Source organism: Callospermophilus lateralis, chromosome 2 (assembly GCF_048772815.1).
Source record: "Callospermophilus lateralis isolate mCalLat2 chromosome 2, mCalLat2.hap1, whole genome shotgun sequence".
In the NCBI taxonomy this organism is placed as follows: Eukaryota; Metazoa; Chordata; class Mammalia; order Rodentia; family Sciuridae; genus Callospermophilus; species Callospermophilus lateralis.
In genome coordinates, this window is record NC_135306.1 from 5,054,236 (window position 1) to 5,077,912 (window position 23,677).

At 52.4% G+C, this 23,677-nt stretch overlaps 1 protein-coding gene across 14 annotated transcripts in view; it reads right to left on the reverse strand.

Annotated features, from left to right (window-relative positions):
- The window catches only part of Prrc2b (proline rich coiled-coil 2B), a 78,635-nt gene that overhangs the window by 47,704 nt on the left and 7,254 nt on the right, over window positions 1–23,677 (reverse strand). For 12 of the 14 annotated variants that reach the window (XM_077108787.1, XM_077108794.1, XM_077108791.1 and 9 more), the window contains exons 2-4: window positions 4,410–4,579; window positions 3,625–3,802; window positions 993–1,095 (exon numbers count right to left, since the gene is read on the reverse strand). In XM_077108787.1, the coding sequence (XP_076964902.1) occupies window positions 993–1,095; window positions 3,625–3,802; window positions 4,410–4,524 (396 nt within the window). In that variant the 5' untranslated portion in view covers window positions 4,525–4,579. The remainder of the gene's footprint in view (window positions 1–992; window positions 1,096–3,624; window positions 3,803–4,409; window positions 4,580–23,677) is intronic. The other 2 variants (XM_077108783.1, XM_077108784.1) reach the window with 1 other exon arrangement.

The following is a 23,677-nucleotide window of genomic DNA, read 5'->3' on the forward strand; positions in this document are numbered from 1 at the left end:
TCCTAAGAAGCTGGGCCCACAGGTACACCACTGCACCCAGGAGCAAGCACATGTATGTTTACCAAGCTCAATACAACCAGGCTGAAACATCGTGGCACCACAATCTCAGTTTCAAATTCTGAGAAAAAGAAAGGATGTTGAACATCTCCATGTCAACAGGCCCCAGTGAATTGAGGCCAAGGAATATGGAGTCTCACAGGAACAGGGTTTTTTTTCCCTCTGTGTTTTTCATTTCAAAGAGCACAGGTCAGAGATGAGTGGAGGAGGATACCCAGCAAAGCAAGAGGCCCCCCACCAGCAGGTATGGCAGTAGGGGGCTGGCACTGCAGACCCAGGTCACCCATAGAGCAGCACAATCAAGCCGTCAACAGGACTGGTGAGTGCCAGGTATCTGTGACATTTCTTCTTCTTCTAAAAAATTCAGACTCCCCCTTCCTCTCCGTTGCCACTAGGTATAGTGTACCTTGCGGATCTCTGCAAGCCCATGGCCAGGCCCCATGCGCCAAGAGCACTGTGACCTCTTGCTTGGTTATGACGTGCTAGAAAAACATCTGAAAGGACCATGGCTGGTTGTCTCCTAAAGTGTGTTCCCAGAGACATCAGTGCTCAGAGGCATTCAGCTGAGAAAGGCTTCCAGGACCATCAACCTGGGAATCCCACCCCAAGATCCCTCCCCTAGAGGTACCACACACATCTCAGTGCTGAGAAAGGCTTCCACAAAGGAGCTCACCTGACAGCCGAGCCCTTCTGTGGCCTGGTACTTTTTGAATTCTTACTACTCTCGTGTCAGGGCAGCAGTGTGGGGAAACGGAGCTACCCTGTGTAGGAACCCAAGAACAACTGCACTGGCTGCCTCTGGGGCTCCCTCCACACTGCAGGCCGGCTTCCTTTGCCACCACCACAGTTTCTCAGCCACTCCTCAGTCTGCCCAAGGGCAGGGACATGGAGGGCCACAGTGCCGGGTGAATCAGGATGGGGTCCTCAGCACTCACCTCCTGACTGCTCGGCTGTGTCGGCTTCTGCAAATTGGAGACAGACTTCTGCAAACCCGGCTGCGGCAGCGACTCCGGCGGCTGAGAGGCCGTCGCACTGGAACTAGAGAAAGGCAAGACCCATGCTGGGGGTTAGGTACAGCAGGCCACCTGACAAGGCCCTGTGCTTCCCAGAGCCACAGGGGGCAGCTCCACACCAGCCACCAGGCCTCTGCCAGCCAGCGAAGATCCACTTTCCCAGTAGACGCCCATGCTGGCAGATGGAAGGGGAACCCAGCTGTGGCAGGGGCACAGACATGACGCTGTGCAGGACAGGGCGGCATGCTGCCTTCCTGCAGAGGCTGCAGTCTGCAAGCTGACCACATGCTGCAGATAAGCTCTAGGAAGGCAACGGGGAGCCGTGCCCATAAGGAAACCAAGTCACTGGTGGGAGGGGCTGAGCCCGGACCACACCTCCTTGGGGGCAGCTGCTTCAAGACACCAGCAGAGTGCCTGCCTTCTCTAGGCGTATGAGAAAGATAAGTGCTCGTAGTAAAAATAAATTTATACATATATCTGAAACAGAATTTGTCACGATCTCATCCTCCAGACGGAACCTCCAGGCAGATTTTCCTATACAAATGTTAACACTGTATTTTTCTAACACAAGTAGGATGGCCCTGTACCTACGCTCCCATAACCTCTTCTTCACTTTATGAACCTGAACATTTTTTCATAAGAATACATATTGATCTACCTTCTTCAAAATATATATATTTTTTTCTTTATATTTTTAGTACTAGAGACTAAACTGAGGGGTGTTCAACCACTAAGCCACTTCCCCAGCCTTTTATATGTATTTTAGAGAAAGGATCTTGCTAAGTTGCTTAGGGCCTAAGTAGCTGAAGCTGGCTTTGAACTTTCAATCATCCTGCCTCAGCCTCCTGAGCGGCTGATATTATAGGCATATGCCACTGTGCCCAGTTCTATCGTCTTTTTAATGAGGACACAGTATACTTGGGCCATAATTTAATCAATCTCTAATTTGGTTAAATTATGGCCCACGCGCAGGTAACTACAGTTGAGTGTTTTGTACACATACTAATCTCTGTACACTGTAAGCAGTTCAGTAGCATGTGACCCTAGAAACAATTACTGGATCAAAAGATGTTTTAAAGTTTAAAGGACCCTCCCTCTAAGTGCCCTCTGTGGCACACTCCTGAGGGCAGCGAGGCGCTGGAGCAGCGGCTTCTGCCCCAGCAGAGCCTTCAGTCAGTTCTCCTCAGTGTGCTGCTCAGCAGACGGGCAGCAACCCACTTGGCGAGGAGCCACCATGACCGTGCCTTATCTGTCAGCTGAAGCCAAGCTCTGTGCAGATGCACGCCTCCACGTTCACCTCGCTAAGTGGCCAGCCATTCTCAACGGAGGCAAAGTGAGGGCCACTGGTCCTCATCTCACGCCTACTTAAGACAGTGTTCCAGACCCAAGCACTGCGTCTCGGGGCAGAAGGCCGAGGCCCAGGTGGCAGGGTGGCTGCCTGCTCTACCGTCCCTCTCCACCCCCCCTGGCAGAGGGTGAAGAAGTGAGTGACACCTGGCCCTCCAGACTTCTGCAGCAGAGGCATTGCAGGCTCGCACTGAAAGGTCTCATTGCAGGGCTGCAGGGCTGCAGGGCACACACGGAGTAGGCCAATGGCATCAGTCTGCCTCCACCACACCCCTCCTCTGTGCCAAGCCCTGTGCTAGTGACCCACGTTACCCAGGGATTCCTCACTGCTGCCTGGTCACCACCCCTACAGCCCAGTCCTACTCCTATGGGAAGTAGAGGGAGGACACTCTTCCAGGTTTGGTCAGGCTGCCAGACAATCCTGCTGGAAAGAACAGGTGGGGCTGACTGCTGAGGCCCCACCTGTCCTGCCAACCAACAGTCCTAAGCAACCCCGGGAGGCGGCTGTCCCAGCTTCCTCAGGCACTTCCAGCAACAGCCCGGACAACTGGCTAGCAGGCTGCATCTGGTCATGTTCACCATCTGGCTCCCCACAGCGGCACGACAAGGCCCCGGAGGCAGACAGGGCAGAAGAACCAGGCTGCTTTCTTCATTCCCCAAAGGTAAGGCCCAGAGGAGGCTTCCCTCCTAGCACGAGTCCTCTCCTCTGGACGCCCTCCTCAGTAGCCAGAGCGCCAGGGAACCCACAGTGAAAGGGCTCGCCCGGGTCCTGTGCCCAGGCCCCAGAGCCACATGGAGGCCGTTTCAGACCTTCATCACCATGTTCATGGCCCCTGAGGCACCATGGGTGCCATGCTGGCAGCAGTGAGCCTCCAGGGCGCTGCCATGCCCACCCTGGGCAAGGAGGAGTCCATCTCGCTCCGGACAGCCCAGCCGAGTGGAGCACCAGCAGCTGTTACCTTCCCCACCTGGAGCTCAGCACACTGGCTTCTCCAGGAACTGGCTTTGAGTACTGCAGACGCTGCTCTGGGGTGAAGAGTCCTCACCAAATAATGCACAAGGGCACACTGGTCACTGGGAACAAGCTGGCCATAGAAACTCTCCTGTGCCGGCTCCAGAAGTCAGAGAAATGCAGGGGAGCCAGAGCGCACTTGGCAACAGTAGGGGAGGGGCCGCCCCACCTGCCCGCTCACAGCCCTGTGCTCACCTCTTTGGGTCGGGCTGCTCCTGCTTGTTTGCCCATCCCGTGCCGTCCTTGGGCACTATCACAATGCTGGGGTCGTTTCCTTTGTTTTCAGACTTCAGGCTTGGCAGGTTTGCAGGCGGCGGCATGCGCCGGGCTGTGGCCACTTTCCCGAGACTCTGTAAGCCATGTCTAGGAATAACTGCAGGGGGAGATGAAGGAGCAGACAGGGGTCACAGAGGAAAGGGGCCAGCTCACTCACCGCTCTCCCACCTCTAAGGGACAAGGACAGGCACCCGGAGGCCACTGCAGTCACTCACAAGCTCTGTGCCAGGTCTTCAGGGACAAAGGCTGCTAAAGTCTGCACAGAGGTCTCCCTTCTATTAGGAGTTCAGAACACCGGTGAGGAGCACCGCCCCGCCCCCCAGAAGCCCTGCTCCACACAGCAGCCACCCCCTTTGTAGCCACCCCTCTGACCTCATTTTGACAAGACCCACATGATGCCTGGGTTGGAGCCACGCGACACTCATGGAGGCCTTGTGAGTGTGGATGGGATCAACACTTTCCCACCTACTCCAGGAAATCAAAGCCATGAAACTCAGAAAGGTAAACTGAGTCCCATTCTAAAACACTCATGGCTTCCCCAGACAACAGTCCCACCACAGGAGAGTCAGGGTCTCCAAGGCTCTGGAGTCAGACCTCAAGCAGGAGGTGAAGGAGGGCTGTTCCCCAGGGCCCAGACACCTCATCTGGCCAGGTCTCAGGTGCCCCAGAAGGGGTGCGGAACTGGCCTCCAGGCCGGGCCTCACCTGAGGACCTGGTGGCGTCTACTGGTCTTCCTTTATACTTGTCAAACAGGCTGAGAGTTGAGTACTTGCTTTTCCCATCCTTGCCCTTGGTTATTTGCCCCAGACGATCGGACATTGCGATGAAATGTCATCTAGTAAGGATATTTTTCTCGGCGCCGCTCCCGATCTGCCTTTGGAAAGGAGGTGAGAGTGAGTGGCCAGGACTTGACCCAAAGGTCTGATTTATCTGGAAATCACTGACCTTCTGAAGATCTGAGGACAGCTTTGGGCTAGGAAAAACGCCTTTACCTCTTACAGACACTTTCCCCAGGTGGCCCATGGGCCCCCACCCTGCCCAGTCAGCTACTCTGTGTGCACTTGCTGGAGCCCACTTCCATGACTGTGTGGAAATGCACACTTGAACACACTCGGTCCTCCGAGCAAGTACAGCTCTCCCAGATGGAAAAGTACACGCTCAGGCCTGGTGGTATGTCCACCTAACATCACAAGCAAGACAGGCAGATCAAACCAGGGAGGCGCACAGCCCAGCTATGCCACGGCAGTGCGTCCCAAGGATGAGGAAACCAAAGGAAGGCCATCAAAGTCGGTCAGTTGTCAGGAACATTTGGGAACCTGCTCTTTTCAAATAAAGAACCGGCACTCAGGCAGAAGGCATCTGCCCGGGCCACAGAAGCAAGTTCACAGGGCGATGTGTGGAAAACAGGGTGAGCACCACCCAGTACTGACGAGGGGGACCCCTGTCCCCCAACCTCTCCACCAGCACCTTCAGGTCTGTTGGCCCTTCCCCCCTGCACTCACCTACACACTCTATCCTTCCAAATGCTAAGGACAGCTATTGCAGCGGGCAGACCGGCACCAGGCCAAGACTGAGGACGCGGCTACCTTTTCCTCTACACCCACCCTTGACTGGAGGTGCCAAAATTGATCAGAGGGGGAAAATCCCCGTGTAAAGAATGTGACCTTCTACCCTGTCATTAAGATATGGAGAAGAAATCGACAGTGTTCATGGAGGCACCTGACCATGTGTCCTTACCAACAGGGGCAATGTGCAGAACACCCACTGACAGCACAGGCACCAGGTGGCCATCTCTTGGAATGCACCCCTCAACATTCTGTCCTAAAGTCACGTGGGCTAGGAGAGGTGCATCGTGTTTGGGCAGTGCTTTGCACCCCAACGTATGATGCTTGAGAGAAAAGTCCACACACAACTGCAGACACAGCACCAGGAGCAAAGATCAGTCACAAGCTGGGCCCAGAGAAGGCAAGACAGAGAGGCCAGCGCCTCCCACCTCTGCAGAATCTGCCCTGCACACACCGGGTTTGCACATCCTCTTTTTCACTCAGCCAGTACTGACGATGCCGAGGCCCTGCCAGGCACCAAGGGACAGATAGCAAGCAGTTCATCCCAGGATGCTCAGGGACAGGCAGTGGCCTCTAGTCACAGAGCGCATCAATGCTGCACCCCTCCTTCAGGGACAGCAGGCCCTCCTCCCATCATGGTTTTGGTCAGCCTTCCCATACTCAAATCCAGGCCACTCAGGGTGACCGAGGGGAGAGGCCGAGGGTCAGGAAATGACAGGTGTTTCCAAGTGTGTGGGAGCACAGTGGAGGGGATTCTGCTCGCACTTGTGTCCAAACCTAAAGGTGCCAAAGGTGCTACGGCATGGTCAGGGGACAAGCACTCCCCATACCAAAGCTGCAGGCAGTGGGTAGGGACCAGCCAGCTGCAGGAGGGGAATGGCCAGAAGCGGGGTAAGGTGGAGGTGCACACACCCCTACCTTTAACTCTCCCTTCCCACTGCCAGCTGAGTCTAATCCATCCTGCAGAAGTCCTAACCACCAGCTAAGCATGCGGCCACACCTGTGACCCCAGCCACTTGGGATACTGAGGCAAGTGCAAGGCCAGCCTGGGCAACATAATCGGACCTTGTCCCAAAATAGAAATAAAAAGAGTACCATGAGCGAGGCCCTGGGCTCATTCCCCAGCACTGCAATCAATCAATCAATCAATCAAAACACTAACCTCCCCCAGGCTAGACCACAGCCCTGGAGGAGAGGCCGAGTCTGCACTGGTGAGAGAGCCCAGCGCTCTACAGGCTCTTGGTGCAGATCACCTTGCATTTCTCCACCACAGCGGGATGAGGTCCACAGGGAAACGCAAATCAAAACCCAGAGACCACCTCACCCTTGAAATAAGGGCTATCATCAAAAAGACAGAAAATAAGTGGGGTGCAGGCACAGGCTCAATCCAGTCCCCATGACCACCACCATGAAAGGAAAACAACAACAAGTAACCAATGCCAGCGAGGGTAGAACAGGGGCAGCTCGCCAGGACGATGGCCAGGCCCTACTCCATGGATGGGACAGGGACACACCAGGACTAACACTGACTCGCTCCAAAACTCGCAAGAGGCCAAAGAGATCTGTAAGGAGTGTTACAGTTCCCCCAAGCAGATGCTGATGTCCTGGCTCCCACAAGCTGGGACTGTTACTTTCAGATGGCAAAAGGCTTTGCAGGTGTGACTCAGGTCTTGGGTGGGAGATCACCCTGGATTAGTGGAGGGAGCCCAGTGGAGTCGCAGGGGTCCCTGTGAGCAGAAGTAGGTCAGGGTAGCACAGAGGCTGGAGCAATGCTCTCTGAAGTCGCAGGAGGGACCTCAAGGCAAAGAGCGCAGGCCTCTGGAGGCTGTGAAGATCAGGAATGGACTCTCCAAGCCTCTGGGAGCAGCAGCCTCCGGCACCTTAATTTCAGTCCCATAAGACTCATTTCAGATTTCTAAGCTTCGTGTTGTTCCAAGCCACTAAATTGTGGCAGTTTGTTGTAGCAAAAGGAATGATACACTCCCTCACTAACACTACCGTGTGCCCTACAGGAAGCTGGGCCTGGGACACAACCCAGACCTGCATCCAGCCCAGAGACGCTGGGACCCTCCACAGGCTGGTCACAGCCAAGAGGCGTGTTCCAGAGTCTCACACTTCAGCACCAGGACAAGGGCTGATCCCTGCCCTGGCTGTCACCTGGGCACAGATCACAAATGCTCTGAAAAACAGCCAGCCAAATCCCTGCCCTGACCCCACGCCCCCTCCCTGCCACACAGAGGGCAGGACTAGATCTGTCACTGTGAACTCAAATTCGGATGCTTCAAATGCTCTTCCAACCAGCCGCACCCCAACCCTCCAGTCGCATCAACCTGCCTGACTTCTTTAACAGAATGTCACACGATTCTCAAACTAGAGCAGAAAATACTTTTGTTTCTGTAAATATTTCTAAAAAGTCTTCTTAACACTTGTTAATCCTGGTTTCTGTCAATCCACTGATGCAAACAGATCTTTCTTTGACTCTACACTAACCAGGCCTGTAAACAGACGTTAGAGCGAACACAGAGCTCTCGAGGCATCCACTCTGAGGACCACCCACTCCCGCCCCAGAGAACTCTCAGAGACCAGCAACCTGACCCTGCCCCACCCCAGCACCCCAGAAACATTAAAGCCCTGGGCAAAGATGAGCGCCCCCTAGGAATCTAGACTGTGTCTGAGAAAAGGAGGATCAGTTTGCAAGGCCATTTGAACTATGTCCCCAAGTAAGTTCAGCCACCAACACTAACCAGGCACCCATCTCCTTCCAGGTAAAGTGTTCTCCAGCCCACTGACCACAGAACTGCAGGACAACCGTGTGGAGAACTCATAGCCAACGCAGGCACCAAGCCCACAGCACTGTTGTGAAGTGCCAACCCTTACCCAAGGCTTGTACCTGCTGGGCCCCCTGTCAGCCTCTCCAGACCTGATTCCTTACCGGATGAAGGACAGGCCTGGCCAGGAACTCTTTAAGCACCAGTCTGTCCTAGAACCAAGCACTGCATGTTAATGACCCACAGCCACAAGTGCAAAGGACTTGTTGTCACATTAGCCACCTCTTCTGGCACATCTGAGCCTGGACCCCATACTCCTATGTAGACTTGGGTGCTAACAAGCAGTCACCTGAGTCCCCACTGCCCCAGAAGGCACCAGGCCGCACGCGGCTAGACAGGAGGCTCTTCACCCCCACCCACAGCCTGAAGAGGAATGTGACGGGAGCGCGCAGGGCCTCTGAGCCCAGCACAGGTACACCTGCACTAACAAAGCAGGTTACGGACACCTCCTGGTTCTCCCACTAACCAAAGTTTCAGTGGACACAGCTCTGAAACAAAAAACACACTTGTTGGGAAAGATGGTGAATGAGATGGGCATCATTACCCTAGGTCCATGTGTGACGGCACGTATGATGCGACACTACGTCGTGTACAACCATAGAAATGTAAAGTTGTACTGCAGTTGTGTTCAATGAATCAAAATGCATTCTGCTGTCATATATACCTAATTAAAATCAATAAATAAAGTTTTTTTTTTTAAAGAGAGAGAGAGAGAGAGAATTTTTTTTTTTAATATTTATTTTTTAGTTTTCGGCGGACACAACATCTTTGTTTGTATGTGGCGCTAAGGATCGAACCCGGGCCGCACGCATGCCAGACAAGCACGCTACCGCTTGAGCCAGCCCCTAAATAAAGTTTTTAAAAAACAATTAAAAAAGCATACTTGTTGGGATTTCTCAAATGCATGTCTCTGCTGGTGTGCTGACCTGGGGCTGGCCCAGCCCACACCCACCAGCATCTCCGCTGGTCAGCTGGTTTTCACAAGCACAGGCCAGGAGCATTAGCTGTGAGCAGGCCTTCGACCAGCTTCCAGGGAGCTGCTGAGTCTATCCATGGGTCAACAGGCACACCTCAAGCTTGACCAGCACAGCCAAAGGCAGGAAGAAAACACGACAAACACTCACATCCAGGACCCACAGAGGCCTCTGGGCAGATCCCAGCCCATTCAGCAGAGCCTGACTCACTCCAGGGTCCATGGAACAAGAACAGGCCAAGGCCTGTTGAGAATGTGGGCCGAACCTGGCTCATAGCCATGGCTTTCCTGCCACCTCTGTCCCTCTGTAGGTGATGGAAGTCTTTTTATTACCAAACAAAATCTATTCTGGAACCTCAGTCTCACACAGAAAACCGGAAGAAAAGGCTGAGAATGTAGCTCAGTGGCAGAGCAGTGGGCCTAGCAGGTGTGGGGCCCCGGGTTCCATCCCCAGTACCGTAAAAAAAAAAAAAAGAAGCGCCCTGCCTGGGAGGGGTCCTGCAGTGTCTCCCCTTGCCCTCTCTCCCCTACTGTAACCCCTACTGTAACCACAGGGTACAAGAGCATTTTGAAATACTGGTGAATGAAAACTGGGTCTACAAATCCCCATAAAGACAGCTTTAGGAGAAGAGTAAATGAAAAAGGACATTTAGAAAGGAAGCTGGGTCTGCATGCTTTGGCATGTCATCTAAATGGGCTGTGAGGCCCAGGCCCTGCTGGAAAAAAAAAAAAAAAAACCACCAGAAAGATGGGCCCACAAAGGCAAACGGACACCTGGCCCCCACCTCTGCAGAGGGCAGGCCGGCAGGGCAGGTTTCCGAGGACCCAGTCTGCCCATCACAGGGAAAGGCTCCCCACAAGCTATTTTATCAAAAACCATTTCCGGGTAACAGGATTAATTTCACTCTGCACTTGGGTACCAGCCAGCACCATGTGACCAACCAGGATTGGATGGCCTGCAACTCCCAGGAACATTCAGGGCCAATGACACTGGCCACAGCAGGCCTTCCTGAGCACTGGGCGCCTTGCTAAGCACTCAAGTGCCCAGCCCCCGCACACTGCAACCACCCTTTCTGGAAGCTACTACTATGTCAGCCTGTTCAACAAGAGTAGGGCATGAGGTTCAGAAAGGACAGAGACGTTATCTTGTCCAAGGTCACGAGTCTGCTAAGTGCCAGAGCCAACATGGAGGAGGGTTAGGAGGCCAGGCTGCCCACAGGACAGGAGTTACCCCAGCTCATGATACACTGTCTGACTGTAGATGAGGACAGGGACAAGGACCCCAGATGAGTACATGATTTATGACCAGCCTTCAACAGCCAGATCCTCATCCAAGGCCAATCCGGCCCTTTCACAGGTTTCCGTGATCCTACTACCTTTGGGTCAAAACCATGTGGTCACCCATGGTTAAGACCCTACTGTGTGCTCCAGCTCCAGCTCCACTGGCTCAGAGCACAGTCCTTGAGAAGACACACAATGGCGAGAGTGTAAGTGCAGGGTGTGAGGTGGAAGCCCCAGCCCAGGGCTGGGGAGAAGGAAGAAAAGAAAGAGGACCCTGAAAGGCAAAACCCCCAATCAGCAGGAATGGGAAGGGACAGCAGGCAGGATAGACACTATAGGAAGCAAGGAGGCTGGCCAAGAAAGGGCACAGTCATCAGATGGGAAAGCAAAGAACCCTCATCATGAAATCCAGGTAAACGGTTCATCAGCCTGCCCTTCTCTAACACACCAACATCTAGCAAAAAGCACCATCTGCCAGGCAGAGTGGTACATGCCTGAAATCCTAATGACTTGGGAGGCTGAGGTAGGAGGATCACAAGTTTGAGTCCAGCCTCAGCAACTTACAAAGACTCTGTCCCAAAAAAATAAGTAAATAAATAAAAAGTGGGGCTGAGGTTATGGCTCATTGGTAGAGTACTTGCCTAGCACATGTGAGGCACTGGGTTTGATGCTCAGCCCCACATAGAAATAAGTAAATAAAATAAAGGTATTTTGTTCATCTACAACTAAAAATATTTTTTAAAAATAAAAAGTGCCACGGATGTGACTCAGTGGTAAAACACCCCAGGTTCAATCCCTAGCACCAAAAATAAAAAGGAAAAGGCACTTTTGCCTGTGGAAGGCCACATCGTCCATTCAGAAACTCAAAGGCTCCTGTACCAGACAGAGGGACAGAGAGGGGATGAGCCCTCACCCTGCGTTCCAGCAGCAGGAGCACCTGGTCAATACAGGGCCAGCCAGCAGACCTGGCTCTGATGGCCACCTGGCCTCTGCTGCAACCCTGGGCCTGCCTGACGCTGTTGCTGCCACAAATGATACATAACCAAGGAGCACGGCTTGTGCTCCAAGAAAACCCCATCACCAGGGACAGGGCAAGCTGGAACCAGGCTGCTGACCCCTGATCTAGAGGGCGAAGTAAGTAAGAAAATGAAGACAAGCAACAAAGTGAACCCAACAGAAGGGGTGTCCCACATACCAGGATGTGGGGGAGGGCCCGGCTGCATTTCCCACAGAAGCTTCTAGAGGCCCCCTCAGCAACAGCAAGACCAGCACCACAGGGCAGTCAAAAAGGTAGCTGGGACTTCAGAAGCCACAAGGTGCCCACAGATGATCTCCAGAAGTCAGGCACTGGCCCACCTGGACCACTGGGGTCTGGCCCGGCTATAGCACAGTCCAGCATCCACTGCAAAGGACCACACAGCCTCCAAAAATCAGTCTCCCCGGAAACAAGGCTGGAGGGGACAGGGGCCTGAGGCAAATGTAGACAAAGGTAGAGGCCAGCAATGCCAGAGAGGACACACCCTGGAGCAGACAGCACATTTAGGAAGCACTAGAAATTAAATAAGAAAGCACCTCCCACCCCCAATTTGCAAGCCCCTGCCTTCACCACGCCCTTGACTCACCCTGTGACTGCCTCTGTTAGGGCAGGCAACCAATCAGCTTCTGCCAGGCACCTTCCCACAGGCTGCACCATCACCACTACCCCAGGGTCAAGTCCATGCCCTCGTGCAGGACACACTGGTCTTTCAGGGCCAGCCAGCCTCACCACTCTCCCACCTTGGACCCACCCCCACCCTGCCACTCTCATCTGAAACACTGAGTTTGCACCTCTCCTAAATCCCACAGCAGCTGGGCCGGGAGGGCTGCTTCTCTACAGATCAAGTAAGGGTGAGAACGGGGCTACCTGGTCTGCAGGGGAACAGTCAGGGAATGGATGTGGCGCTCTTGCCCAGGCCCACTTGCAGGCTCACTGCCTGACAGCAGCTGTCACTGTGGCTAAGCTCCAGTTCTGGGACCGCAGTTCTCCAGTCTCCCCCAGCAAGTCTGCTCCTGCCCCTCCTCCGAGCTCCGGAGGCCCCAGGTGCTGGGCAGACCTTGCACTGGGCCTCTCCCTCCTCCTGTGCACAGGGACCTGACCCCACATTGGTGTCACCACTTGAGGACACTAATACAGGAAGCATCCTTCAGAAACATAAGAGACAGCTGGGAACCAAACCCAAATAGGGTGGATGTTCAGGATCTGCAGGTGAACCCTTTATGAAATCCCAGGAGGCAGAGATGTGCTTCAATCCTCAGTAAGCCCTCTGAGACCTGCACTCCACTGTGACTACATCTTGAGCAACACCAAACTGCCCCAGTTTCCAGGCTCTCACTGGAGGACAGGGAGCGTTGCCACCCGCACAGGCACCCAGGTTGTGTTCCCAGCCCTGGCAATAGCCAAAGGATACAGAAAGCCGTGAACACACAGATGAGCCCCCAAGCCAGCTCTCAGACATGGCTGGGTGTCCTTCGCTAGCGCAGGCCCCGAGGACTCTGGGCCTTCCTGCTCCATGTCAGTCACCCGCCTCCATGGCTCTCAGTTCTACTGTTTTATGATCCTATTTCAGAAGAGCTTGGCACTAAAGGTCATAAAATACCGCATTTAAATTCTAAGCACATTTGCTATTGTTTAAAAAAAATCATGAAAATACTTTTAAAGAAGGCTTATGAAGATGGCAGACAGGCCGCCCCCCCCACACACCAGCAGGGCTTTGTTTACACCCAAAGCCTCTCCATAGGATGATGTCACCTGCAGCAAGCTGTAATCTGGGCACTAAAGAACACAGAGGAGAGGAGACTCAGGCCAGCGGTCTCTGGCAGGAAGCTGCTTTCTTCAGACAGGAGAAAGCATCCTGCCTGCCTCCCCCCAGGCTGTGTCCTCAGAGGCCCACTGCAAATCAGGGCAGCCCCACTCAACTCCCACCCGACCAGAAGATGACTGGCCTCCAGGGCCAGCACCCCCTGCACAGGGCAGCCCCCTTCTGCAGGCCAGAGTAACTCTACACCAAGTCAGGAGGTAGGCGCCACTGCTCCGTGTCTCACTCCCACCCATGAAGGGGGGCAGGCAGGAAAGGGCGACAGGCGGAGGTCACCACTTGAGGCACACCCTAATGCAGTGCTACCTGGCCCAAGGGAAGGGACTCAAGGGAGAGGGAAGCAGGCTGCCAGCCACTCCTGCAGCTTCAGGCTCTCCCCTCCCAGAGGTGTGGAAGGAAGGCCAGAGGGTCACAGCGCTCTTAGGCCAGCAGGCAGTGGAGATGCTCCCACACACAAGGCAGCCACGGCCAGGGTGAGGAGGAGGCCAGAGGGCAGCATCCTGACACGGGACGCCACCACTCCGAAAGTGCACACACCGTGCCCGTCCCTGGAAAGGCCTTCACTCCGTCACATTCTACTCAAGGGACACCAGAGAGGAAACAGGGACTCTGGTCAAACACAGCAGAAAGGCTGAAGGCAGGAGAGCTCATCCATCCTTCCAGAACCCTCTAAAATGAAAGCTGAAGGCCAATCTTGGCACAACAAGACCTGCCGTGAGCAGTGGCAGCTTCGCAGACGCTGCAGAGGAAGCTCTGTGCTCCACCAAGCAGACTCGGGGGACACTCAGGCAGCGGGAGGGCAGCTGGAAGGGCCTCCAGCCTGGGAAGAGGAAGAGGCAGCAAGTGGGAGGACTGAGCCCTCCTTGTGCCCCACCACTGGTTTGAACAAGAGGAGTCCCGAGGGCACAGGGGCCGAGATGGGGAGAAGGCTCAAGAAGGAAGCCGAGAGAAAGTCGGAGGAGCCAGGGGTGGCAGCCTTGGTGGGGCTCCGCAGCTTGCAAAGGCTGGCGTCTGCTCCTGAAAAGCTGCCGGAGGACTAGGGGCAACCTGACACTGAAGAGCTCCTGCTGCCTCCAGTCAGCTGCAGTGCCCAAGACCACACGCACGACCAGACGCCAACTCACTGGCAGGGCCCAGCAGAGAGGAAAGAGACAGCCGGGAACCAAACCCAAAAGACATGTAACAGGCAATAAATATCCTCAGAAATGAACACACTGCCCTCCTGCAGCAGAAATGCTCAAAACAAGAGAAAGCCCAGGAAGAGTCGACTATGACCGTGGAAACTCCATGAACCGCAGACTGACCATCAAGAGTCAGGCAAATCCTAATCGGAGGACCTTCTACACAGGGCCTGCCCAACACTGCCTCAAGCACAAGAGGAATCAGTTGACAGTGCCAAGAGCAAAGTCAGGGGACATGATGACTAAATGAAGTGTGGGCTCCCACAACAGGAGGGTGACTCCAGCGAAAACTAAGTGAATCTGAAACAGCAAAGACTTCAGTTAGTAACAGTGCACAATGCTGGTCCACTTGCCGTGAGGACATACGTACCCATGTCACATGATCACACAGGGGAGAAACTGGGAGTGCGGGGCACAAGGCCTCCAATTTTTCTGTAAATTTATTCTAGAATTTAAAAGTCCAATAATCCGCCAGGCACTGTGGCGCACACCTGTAATCCCAGTGACTCGGGAAACTGAGGCAGGAGGATCACGAGTTCAAAGCCAGTCTCAGCAATGGCGAGATGCTAAGCAACTCAGTGAGACCCTGTTTCTAAATAAAATACAAAATAGGGCTGGGGATGTGGCTCAGTGGTCCAGTGCCTCTAAGTTTAATCCCCAGTACCAAAAAAAAAAAAAAAGAATGCAAGACTCACAAAGAAAAGAAATCAAAAGCTTCTAGAAGGCATGATCCTTTCCCCTCCCCATCAAAGAAGGCCCCAGGATGGAAGGAGTGGCACTAAGCAATCCCAACAGCACTGACTTCACAACATCGTCACCTCCAGGGACAAAGACTGAGTCTAACACCCATACTCAGCCAACCCAGCCAAGTGTGGGGCAGAAGGCTTTTCAGACTCACACGAGGACTTAGAGCACCTACCTTCTCAGAAACTTGTCCAGATCTGTGCTCTAATAAGACGACAGCAGCTAGGCACAGTGATTCCAGCGCCTGAGGCTGGGGCAGGAGGATCGCAAGTTCGAGGCCTGCCTGGTCAATTTAAGACTCTGTCTCAAAATACAAAAAGGACTGGGGATGTGGCTCCGTGATAGAGTACACTTGGGTTCAACCCCTAGCACCAAAGAGAAAGCAAAAGAGCGAAAAGCAGTGTCCCATCACTGAGGCCATTCCTGCCTGCCCACCAGCAGCAGCTCTCCCTGCCGCCTTGCCCTTCCCCAGCAGCCCAAGTGCCTGAGAAGGCTGACCCACACCCACTATGGTGCAGTGGAGCCTGGCCTATGAGAAGCCTGTCCCCCTTGCTAGTCCCTGGGTCACAACAGAACCTGGCCATTCCAGATAAGCAAGATACGAGGTCCTTCACGACAGAACTGTCTGACCGGGCAATCCCAGACTGCCCTCTCTGGACTTCCACTTACTCAAACCAAGAAACACCCTGAGTGTTTCCAGTCGTCCCTGCTGCTGGATGCCCAGAATGTCCAACCGACACACAGGATCCAGGAACTAAGGATCCAACATGGAGAGAGAAAGACAAGTCCCAGAGTAGCCACCAACAGAGGCCCATGACAGCAGCTGTGCTACAGGCAAGAGATCCGCCAGTCCCAAGAAGAGCAGCACAGGGAGCTGTCACTTGGATCAGGAATGTTCCACAAAGGCCCAGTGTCCCCAGGCTCGGACCCCAGCATGCACTATTAGGAGGTGGTGGGCCTTTGAGAGGTGGAGCCTGTAGGAAGACTTTAAATCTTCAGGTGTGCCTCAAAAGGAACCATGGGCATCTCTTCCTCAGCTGGTGGTAAGGTGAGTGGGTCACTCCATCATACATTCCCACCCTGACGGACTAAAAGCAACAGGGCTAACCCAGCACAGACTGAAACTTCTAAACTGTGAGCCAAAAGAAACCTTTTCTCTTTATAACTTATCTCAAGCATTTGTTATAGTAATAGAAAGCTGAGCAGGGAAATACATCAGGCAGATTAACCATGGTACCCAGGCAATTAGAAAGCAGTATTTGGTGCATTTTATTGGCACACTTTAAGAAGTAAAAGGTACAAGCGTATAAATTCATCCATTTTTTTTTTCCATTTGTTAGCATTTTCTGTGTCCTATTTAACAATTTTTGCTTTCTCTACAATCACAAAGATATACTATGTTTTCTTCTAGAAGCTCTTTATCTTTCATATTTACATGTATAATCTGTCTAAAACTGATTTTTGGATGATTTGCATAGATTTCTTTTTTCCCATATAGAGAATCTGTTAATTAACTTTTCATTGTTAAGAACAAAATACCTGACAAAAATGACTTAGAAGAGGAAAAAGTGATTCCAGGCTCGTGGTTTCAAGGCTGGGCCTATAGCTGCCAGCCCCACTGCTGCATGCTCAGGGAGAGGCCGGGCTTCATGGCAGACACTAGGTGCAGGAGAGGCAAGCTGCTCAGCTCACTGTGGCTGGGAAGACGGGGGAGGAGCCACAGGGAACGTGCACCCTTATGGGCAGCCCCCAGCAACTCACCTCCTCAGCCAAGCCTGCCACAATCACCACTGATGAGGTCAAAGCTCTCAGGATCCACTAGTTTGACCTCTGAACATCTGGGCACTCCAGGATCTCTTGGGCAACACCTCACATCCTAGCCACAACAGAATTCAATATGCCCAATTCACATTTTCTGAAAGAGCCATCTTTTCAAAAGATGGCACCTCTGTCACTAATCAAGTACTCCTTTACGTGCCATCTGCATAAAAGACCGCTCCTCTCCATCGGCCTGTCCGTCTGTGCATCTGTCCTCCGCTGTTACTGCACTGCCTTGATCACTGTAGCTCTAGACAGGAGAGTCCTTCAGCTCTGATCTGCTTCAGGGATGCTGATTATTTTTGGCCCTTTGTATTTTCATATAAATTTCAGAATCGGTTTGTCAATTTCCAAACAAAACAACAAAAAGAAAAGGAAAGCCTGCTGGGATTTTGACTGGAATTACATGAATCCGAGATCAATATGGGGACAAGCGACAACTTTACAATGCCAAATGTTGGTGAGTATGTGGAGCACAACTCTCATGCACTGCAGGTGGGCATGCCAGTCGGGCAATCACTGGGGACGGGTAGCCATCTACGAATGCTGTGTAAGCCCACTGGTAACCAGCAACTCCACCCCTAGGTACGCACCCAGCAGAACCCACACACGCAGGCATCCAGGACGGGCAGAGAGTGCCAACAGCAGCATTATTTGGTTTAGCAACTTTTTTTTCCAATGCTAAGAATGAAACCCAGGGCCTCACACATGCTAGGCAAGCACTCTGCCACTGAGCCACACTCCCACAGTTTGGGAAAGCTAAATGGAAATAAGCTAAAAGTCTATCACCAGTATAATGGACAAATACTATATTTATATAATGGAATACTATTCCACAATAAAAATAAATAAACCCACAGACCTACATGGAGGAAGGGGCTGAAGATGTGGCTCAGTGTGGTTCCATCCCCAGCATGGGGGGCTGAAGAGGGGAGTTAAATGAATGAATTCACAAATATAATGTTGAATAAAGAAACCACACGTAAGAGTAAGAAGCAGAACATGGAGAGTGGTTTATAAGGGTCAGAGAGATAATCCAAAATGGAAATATAACTAACATGAACACACACACACACACACACACACACACAAACAAACACACAGCAAAGTTATTTTAAAACTTAAAAAAAAAAAATCAGGAAAAAAGAAAATCTCTACAGCTTGGTACACCAAGCTTGCTCAACAGATATCATCTGACCAAGGTAGCTCTGTAGACATATTCAACCATAGCACAACTGTGATCCCAGCCACTCAGGAGGCTGAGGCAGGAGGATGCCAAGTTCCAGGCAGCCTCAGTAACTCTTGAAATAGAAAATAAGAAGGGCTAGGGATGTGGTTCAGTGGTTAACCTCCACTGGGTTCAAACTCCAGTACCAGAATGAAAGAAAGAAAGATAGACGACAACATAAAAACTTTAAACTTTTTCACAGACAAGAATGAAATCGGGGCTGAGGCTGTGGCTCAGCAGTAGAGCACTTGCCTGGCATGTGTGAGGCACCGGGTTTGATTCTCGGCACTGTATATAAATAAATAAAATAAAGATCTATCAATATCTTAAAAAAAAAGTTTAAAAAAGGATGAAATTATATCAAGCATACAACCTTAAGAAGTCAGTAAAAAAGACAAAATCAGATGTGAAAGAAAGCAGAGGCAGTGAAACAAAACAAAACCACCGGATGAATTTAAATGACTACACTTGAATAAACTGAATTTATAAAATAGGAATTCTCTGACACAAGACTTAAAACAGATAAAGCGCTGAGAGGAATGCTTTAGCACTCCCAGTTTACACACAAGACACCGAGGCTCAGGAAGGTTAAGGGACTGGCCCAAAGTCACAACTGGCCCAGAGTTGGAGCTTACAAACTTGAACTTGAACCCAGGTCACTTCACACTCCAACATCAGATCTACTCAGAAAGTGCTAGGCATTTGTGGGGAGCAAAACACTCTGATCATGGAAGTCTATGCAGCAGGCCCCTGGGAATGGTCTCAACTGCCCACGGCATCCCCAGGCCCTGCAGGAGAGGTCCCACCTGGACTGGCTGGGGCCCAAGCTACACTGTCATCTTCCACATAGCCTCCCACCCCAGAGGCTGCACCGGCCCAGGCTCCTCACCCACAGGGTCTGTCTCGAGCCCTGCTCCCAGCCCTCAAGCAGCCCTGGGATGAAGGAAGCCCTCAGTGGACTTTGGCTAGAATCCCTCTGCAGTCTGCAGAGCCACTGAGCTACCCGACTCCCACTGTTTAATATGCCGTCAATTTTAGCAAGGGGGTAGGGGGCAGTGAGTTCAATTTCAATTTTCAATATACAGCTTACAGAGGAACAGCCGGGTGGTGTGCTACACAAAGGCTCCCCGCTTCAAAACAAAATTTAACAAGGATCTGGCAAGAAAGACATCAAACCCACAGCTCTACTGCAGCTTCTCCTTCCCTTTCTACCTCCAAATAATGGTGAATTAGCAAGCGAGAAGCACTGTGCAAACACCACCAAGATCTATATTCTTTATTGTAAAATCTGATTTAGAACAGACACTGGAGACGGCATTCGTATTGGATTGTTCCTTCTAACCAGATCAACAAGCAGCTTCGAGGGCCCTGACACGTAAACAGAGCAGATGACTGACCTGGCTGGCTTCACAGACCCGTCAGGGCCCCTGAACTAGGAGCCGGACGCTCTGGACAGACAGGGCCAAGGGGAACGAGAAGCCTGGAAGCAAGCGCTGTGCCCCACTCCTGCCTCCCTGCAGCCCAGGCCTGTGCCCACAGGAGCCAACAGGCACCTGGGCCCAGCAGGCCTTGCCCAATGCCACATGCACCTCTCTCCTTAAATGAACCCGAGTGACCTTGTAATGAGTCATCTTCATAACTAATGCATGTTACTGATACACACTCGCTAAAGCAAATTCAAATGATACTAAATAAATCAGCCCAACTCAAAAAGAAACCACTGTTAACATCCCTGGGCCTCAAGCCTATCAGCAGAGTGGTGGCTTCAATTTTGTTTTTTTTTTTTCTTTTCAGCAGTGGGGATCAAACCCACAGCCTCCCACCAGCTGGCTGAGCGAGCGGTTCACACCTGAGCTACACCACCAGTCCTGGCTCCAAGTTTTACTCTTCAAACACAGCCACCTGGTCCTTCTTAGTATCCTTGGACAGCCTTCTAAGTAAGGCAGGAAGAATGAGCAACTCATTCTTTAGAATGCCGATGCAACGTCCCACCACACACCCACCACCCTGCACAGACACAGGGACTGTTCCCAGCTGCACACTGTGGCAACTACACTACACTGACACTTGGAACGCACGACTTCCCGCTCGGGCCAGCATCTCTGTACCTGCCAGCTTTTCTATGAACCACAGTTTTAGTTTGTGTCCATGAAACTGAAAGGCAGGAAGGTGAGGAGCTGAAAGCTGCGACCGGCCCAGAGAGACCCAAGAGCCCCAGACCTGGCACTGGGGAAATTCCTAGGGCCAGATGCCCTTCAGCAGCGGATGCCCAGGACCCAGACACAGCCCACGCAAAACCCCATCTCCTCCCACCCTTAGCTCTGCTGGATGAGGCAGAGGCAGAGGCAGACGGGGTGGCTGTCATCAGAAGCCCAAGGGAGGCTGCAGCAAGCCACCCCAGTCGGGCCAGCTGAAGAGCCCTCAGGGCCACACACAGCAGCCTCCCAGTCCCTGAGGTGGCTGCCATTACCACTAGCGACCTCAGCCAGGAAGGCCCAGAGTAGAAGGGAAGCTGAGGTCACACTGCACCCTGTCCCTCAACCACACCCAGCTCAGAGCCATAGGCCTGGGGGTAGGGGAACATAGAGGAGGTTCATCAACAACAGGCCCCTGTAAATCCCTGTTATCTTCAAGAAAGCAAATAAATCAGAGACAAGGAAGGTGGGAAGGGGCCAAAGGGCTGGGCTGGGAGTCTCCAGCAAAACCCAAAGGAATCTACCCAGGAACCTGCACCTGTTTCCTCTCCAAGCCCCAGACCCTAGAGAGAACCCAGGACAATGACAGTCCCTGGGCCACCAATCAGACAAGACCAGGTCAGAGGGCAAACCCAGAAACAAGTGCCAAGCCCTCCCCAGACACTCACAGGTGTGCGCCAGGCTGAGCGCAGCAAGGCAGAGGGGGGCCTAGCCTGCCAACCAGCACACTAGCCTCAGCCACTCGTCCTTCACACCCAACCCCCACAACCTTACCTCACCTCACCCCCACCCACCCCATCGCCTCCCTACCTTCCTAAAAACTCAACAGACTGTGCCCCCTTATCCCAACAAGTCCACTTCACAGGGCACACTGCCCACCTGGTCAAACCCCAGCCTCTCATGTCAACACCCACTGGTGAGCCTCGAGTCCCCTGGAGGGCAGTACTAGTTAGTTAACTCTACCCTTTGCCACACTGGATTTCTAGACACAATGCTATCACTCATCTGGGTCCTGCAGAGAGGGACAATGGCCCTCAATCCCCTTCATGGAAAGGGCTAAACAAAGGGCTAAGTGATAATGCAGGAGAACTGGGAGAATTTCACCAAGAGCTTTGAGAGGCACACCTGCCTGAAGGATTCACACCCCCCCTACCATCCCTGCAGGTCTGGAATCCACAGGTTGTCCAGAGAGCAGTCATCTCTTGATATTAAACAGGAATAGCAGGAAGAAAGAAATGACTTTCATTTTCTATCTTGTACCCTGTGGAGTATTTGGATTTTTTTTTTTTTTTTTTGTACAAGCTTGTAATGTTACTGTTGCATTATTTTTGAGGTTTCAATAAACCAAGCAACACAGAATCAACCCTCTACACTTCCTGATTGGCCAGGTTCCCCACACTGTGCTAAATGCATCCTGGGTGGTGTGTCAATCCCCCAGTCATGCCATGAGACAGGTTCCATCCCCCTGGGCAGCAGATAAGGAGTCTCTAGGGAGTGAGAGCTTGTTTGTTCAAGCCCCACTGCAGAGTGGCGGGCTGGACGGCTGGCGGGCGGGCAGGAAGGAACACTCCTGTCCGCCCAAGACCACATCGAGGCTGTGGCGAGCTCAGCTGCAGAGCCTCCTTGCAGCAAGAGCCCGTGAACTGCCTTAATATACATGCCTTCATTCCTTCCAGGAAATCCACCTAAAATTCCCCCAAAACAGAAGACTCTGCATGAGGCAAAAACCAATGATCAAATGCCCTCATTGGCTGGTAAAGGTGCCTGTCGTGGTGCTTCTCAGGTGGGTGGCAGTGAGAGTTCCCATGCACCTGCCCCACAGGGCGGCCCTTGTTGGTCAAGGTGCCTGAGCTCCTAGAGGTAGGGGCCTGGCCACTAGATGTGGCCTAACCTTCAGCATGCAGCACAGAGCTTAGCACACAATTAGAAACCCTAACACCCAATAAACAAATGAGCCCCAGGTGCATCAGCCTGCCTACTCCAAGTCCCCAAGCCCTCCTGAGTACTGAGTCCAGGAACCATTAATAGCCACGGTCTACTGAGAGCAGCTTGCCTCCTGCCAGGTGCCTTATAAACACCTGAGCCATGACCCTCTCCCTAGTTCTATGAAGGTGTTACATTGCATTTTGCAAACAAAGAGAACAGAGATTCGAAAAATTCAATAGCTGGCCCCAGGTCTCTCAGGTAAAAGCTGAACCCAAAGGCGGCTGACCCCAAAGTGGCCTTCCAAGGTAGGGTGCCTCCTTATGCACCCTGTGCCTGCAAGAAAGCTGCTCTCCATCAGGAGGGAGAGCAAACAGAGGCATGGCCTTCCTTTCTCCCAGTGGACTCCCCCTTGGTTCCAGCACCAGAGCAGTATGGTTCCAAATGATGTCCTAGGGGCACTCCTGGTCAGGGCCTGAAACCTCCAGCCTCCACTGATGAATACCACCCAGGCATTTATTTCCAGGAGTTCTGTTCCGTTCACTTCATTCACTAGGTGTAATCTCCCTGCAAGCCAGAGCTCAGAGGCCAAGTGGTTGAGCAGGGAACTGAGCAAATCTACACAGCTACTGTCACCAAACACTGCCGAACCTGGGCCTCAGGGATCGTCCATGGACAAAGAAGCCCATCTTCCCAAAGAAGGCCATTTCTGACTCTTACTCACCAGGCCCTCATGTATAAAGGATGCAAGACAACATCTGTGCCAGGACCCTCATTTTAACTGATACCCCAAACCAAGCATGGACCTGGACACCTGCATCTCCCCTCCAATTTCCTAGTCCTCAGGATGCCCAGAGCAGCTCTTCTACGGTCATCCACAGTCATGCTGCAGACTCCAGCAACCAGAGCTGCCATTTTTTTTTATTTGAGACAGGGTCTCACTAAGTTGCCAGGGCTTCACTAATATGCTGAGGCTGGCCTCAAACTTGCGATCCCCCTGCCTCAGCTTCCCAAGTTGCTGGGATTACAGGCATGGACCACCGTGCCCAACTGGAGCAGCCACTTCTGATGCACCAGACCAAACGGATGACAATGTAAAACCTTACACACCCAAAAGGACCCAGAAAGGCTATTCACTTAGAAAAATATGCTCACCTCACCCACCTCACTACAGTGTATAAATGGATTCAAAGTATTTTGAGGAAGTTAGCAGATTTCTTATCAAAATGCTTTTGAAGTGCCAGAGGTCACACTGCAGAAGCACACTCACCGGCCACTTTATACAAACTATATGTTTTTTAAACTATATTTTTATAACCGATTTATTATTTACTTTTTTAAATGTGGTGCTGAAGATTCAACCCAGTGCCTCGCCTGTGCT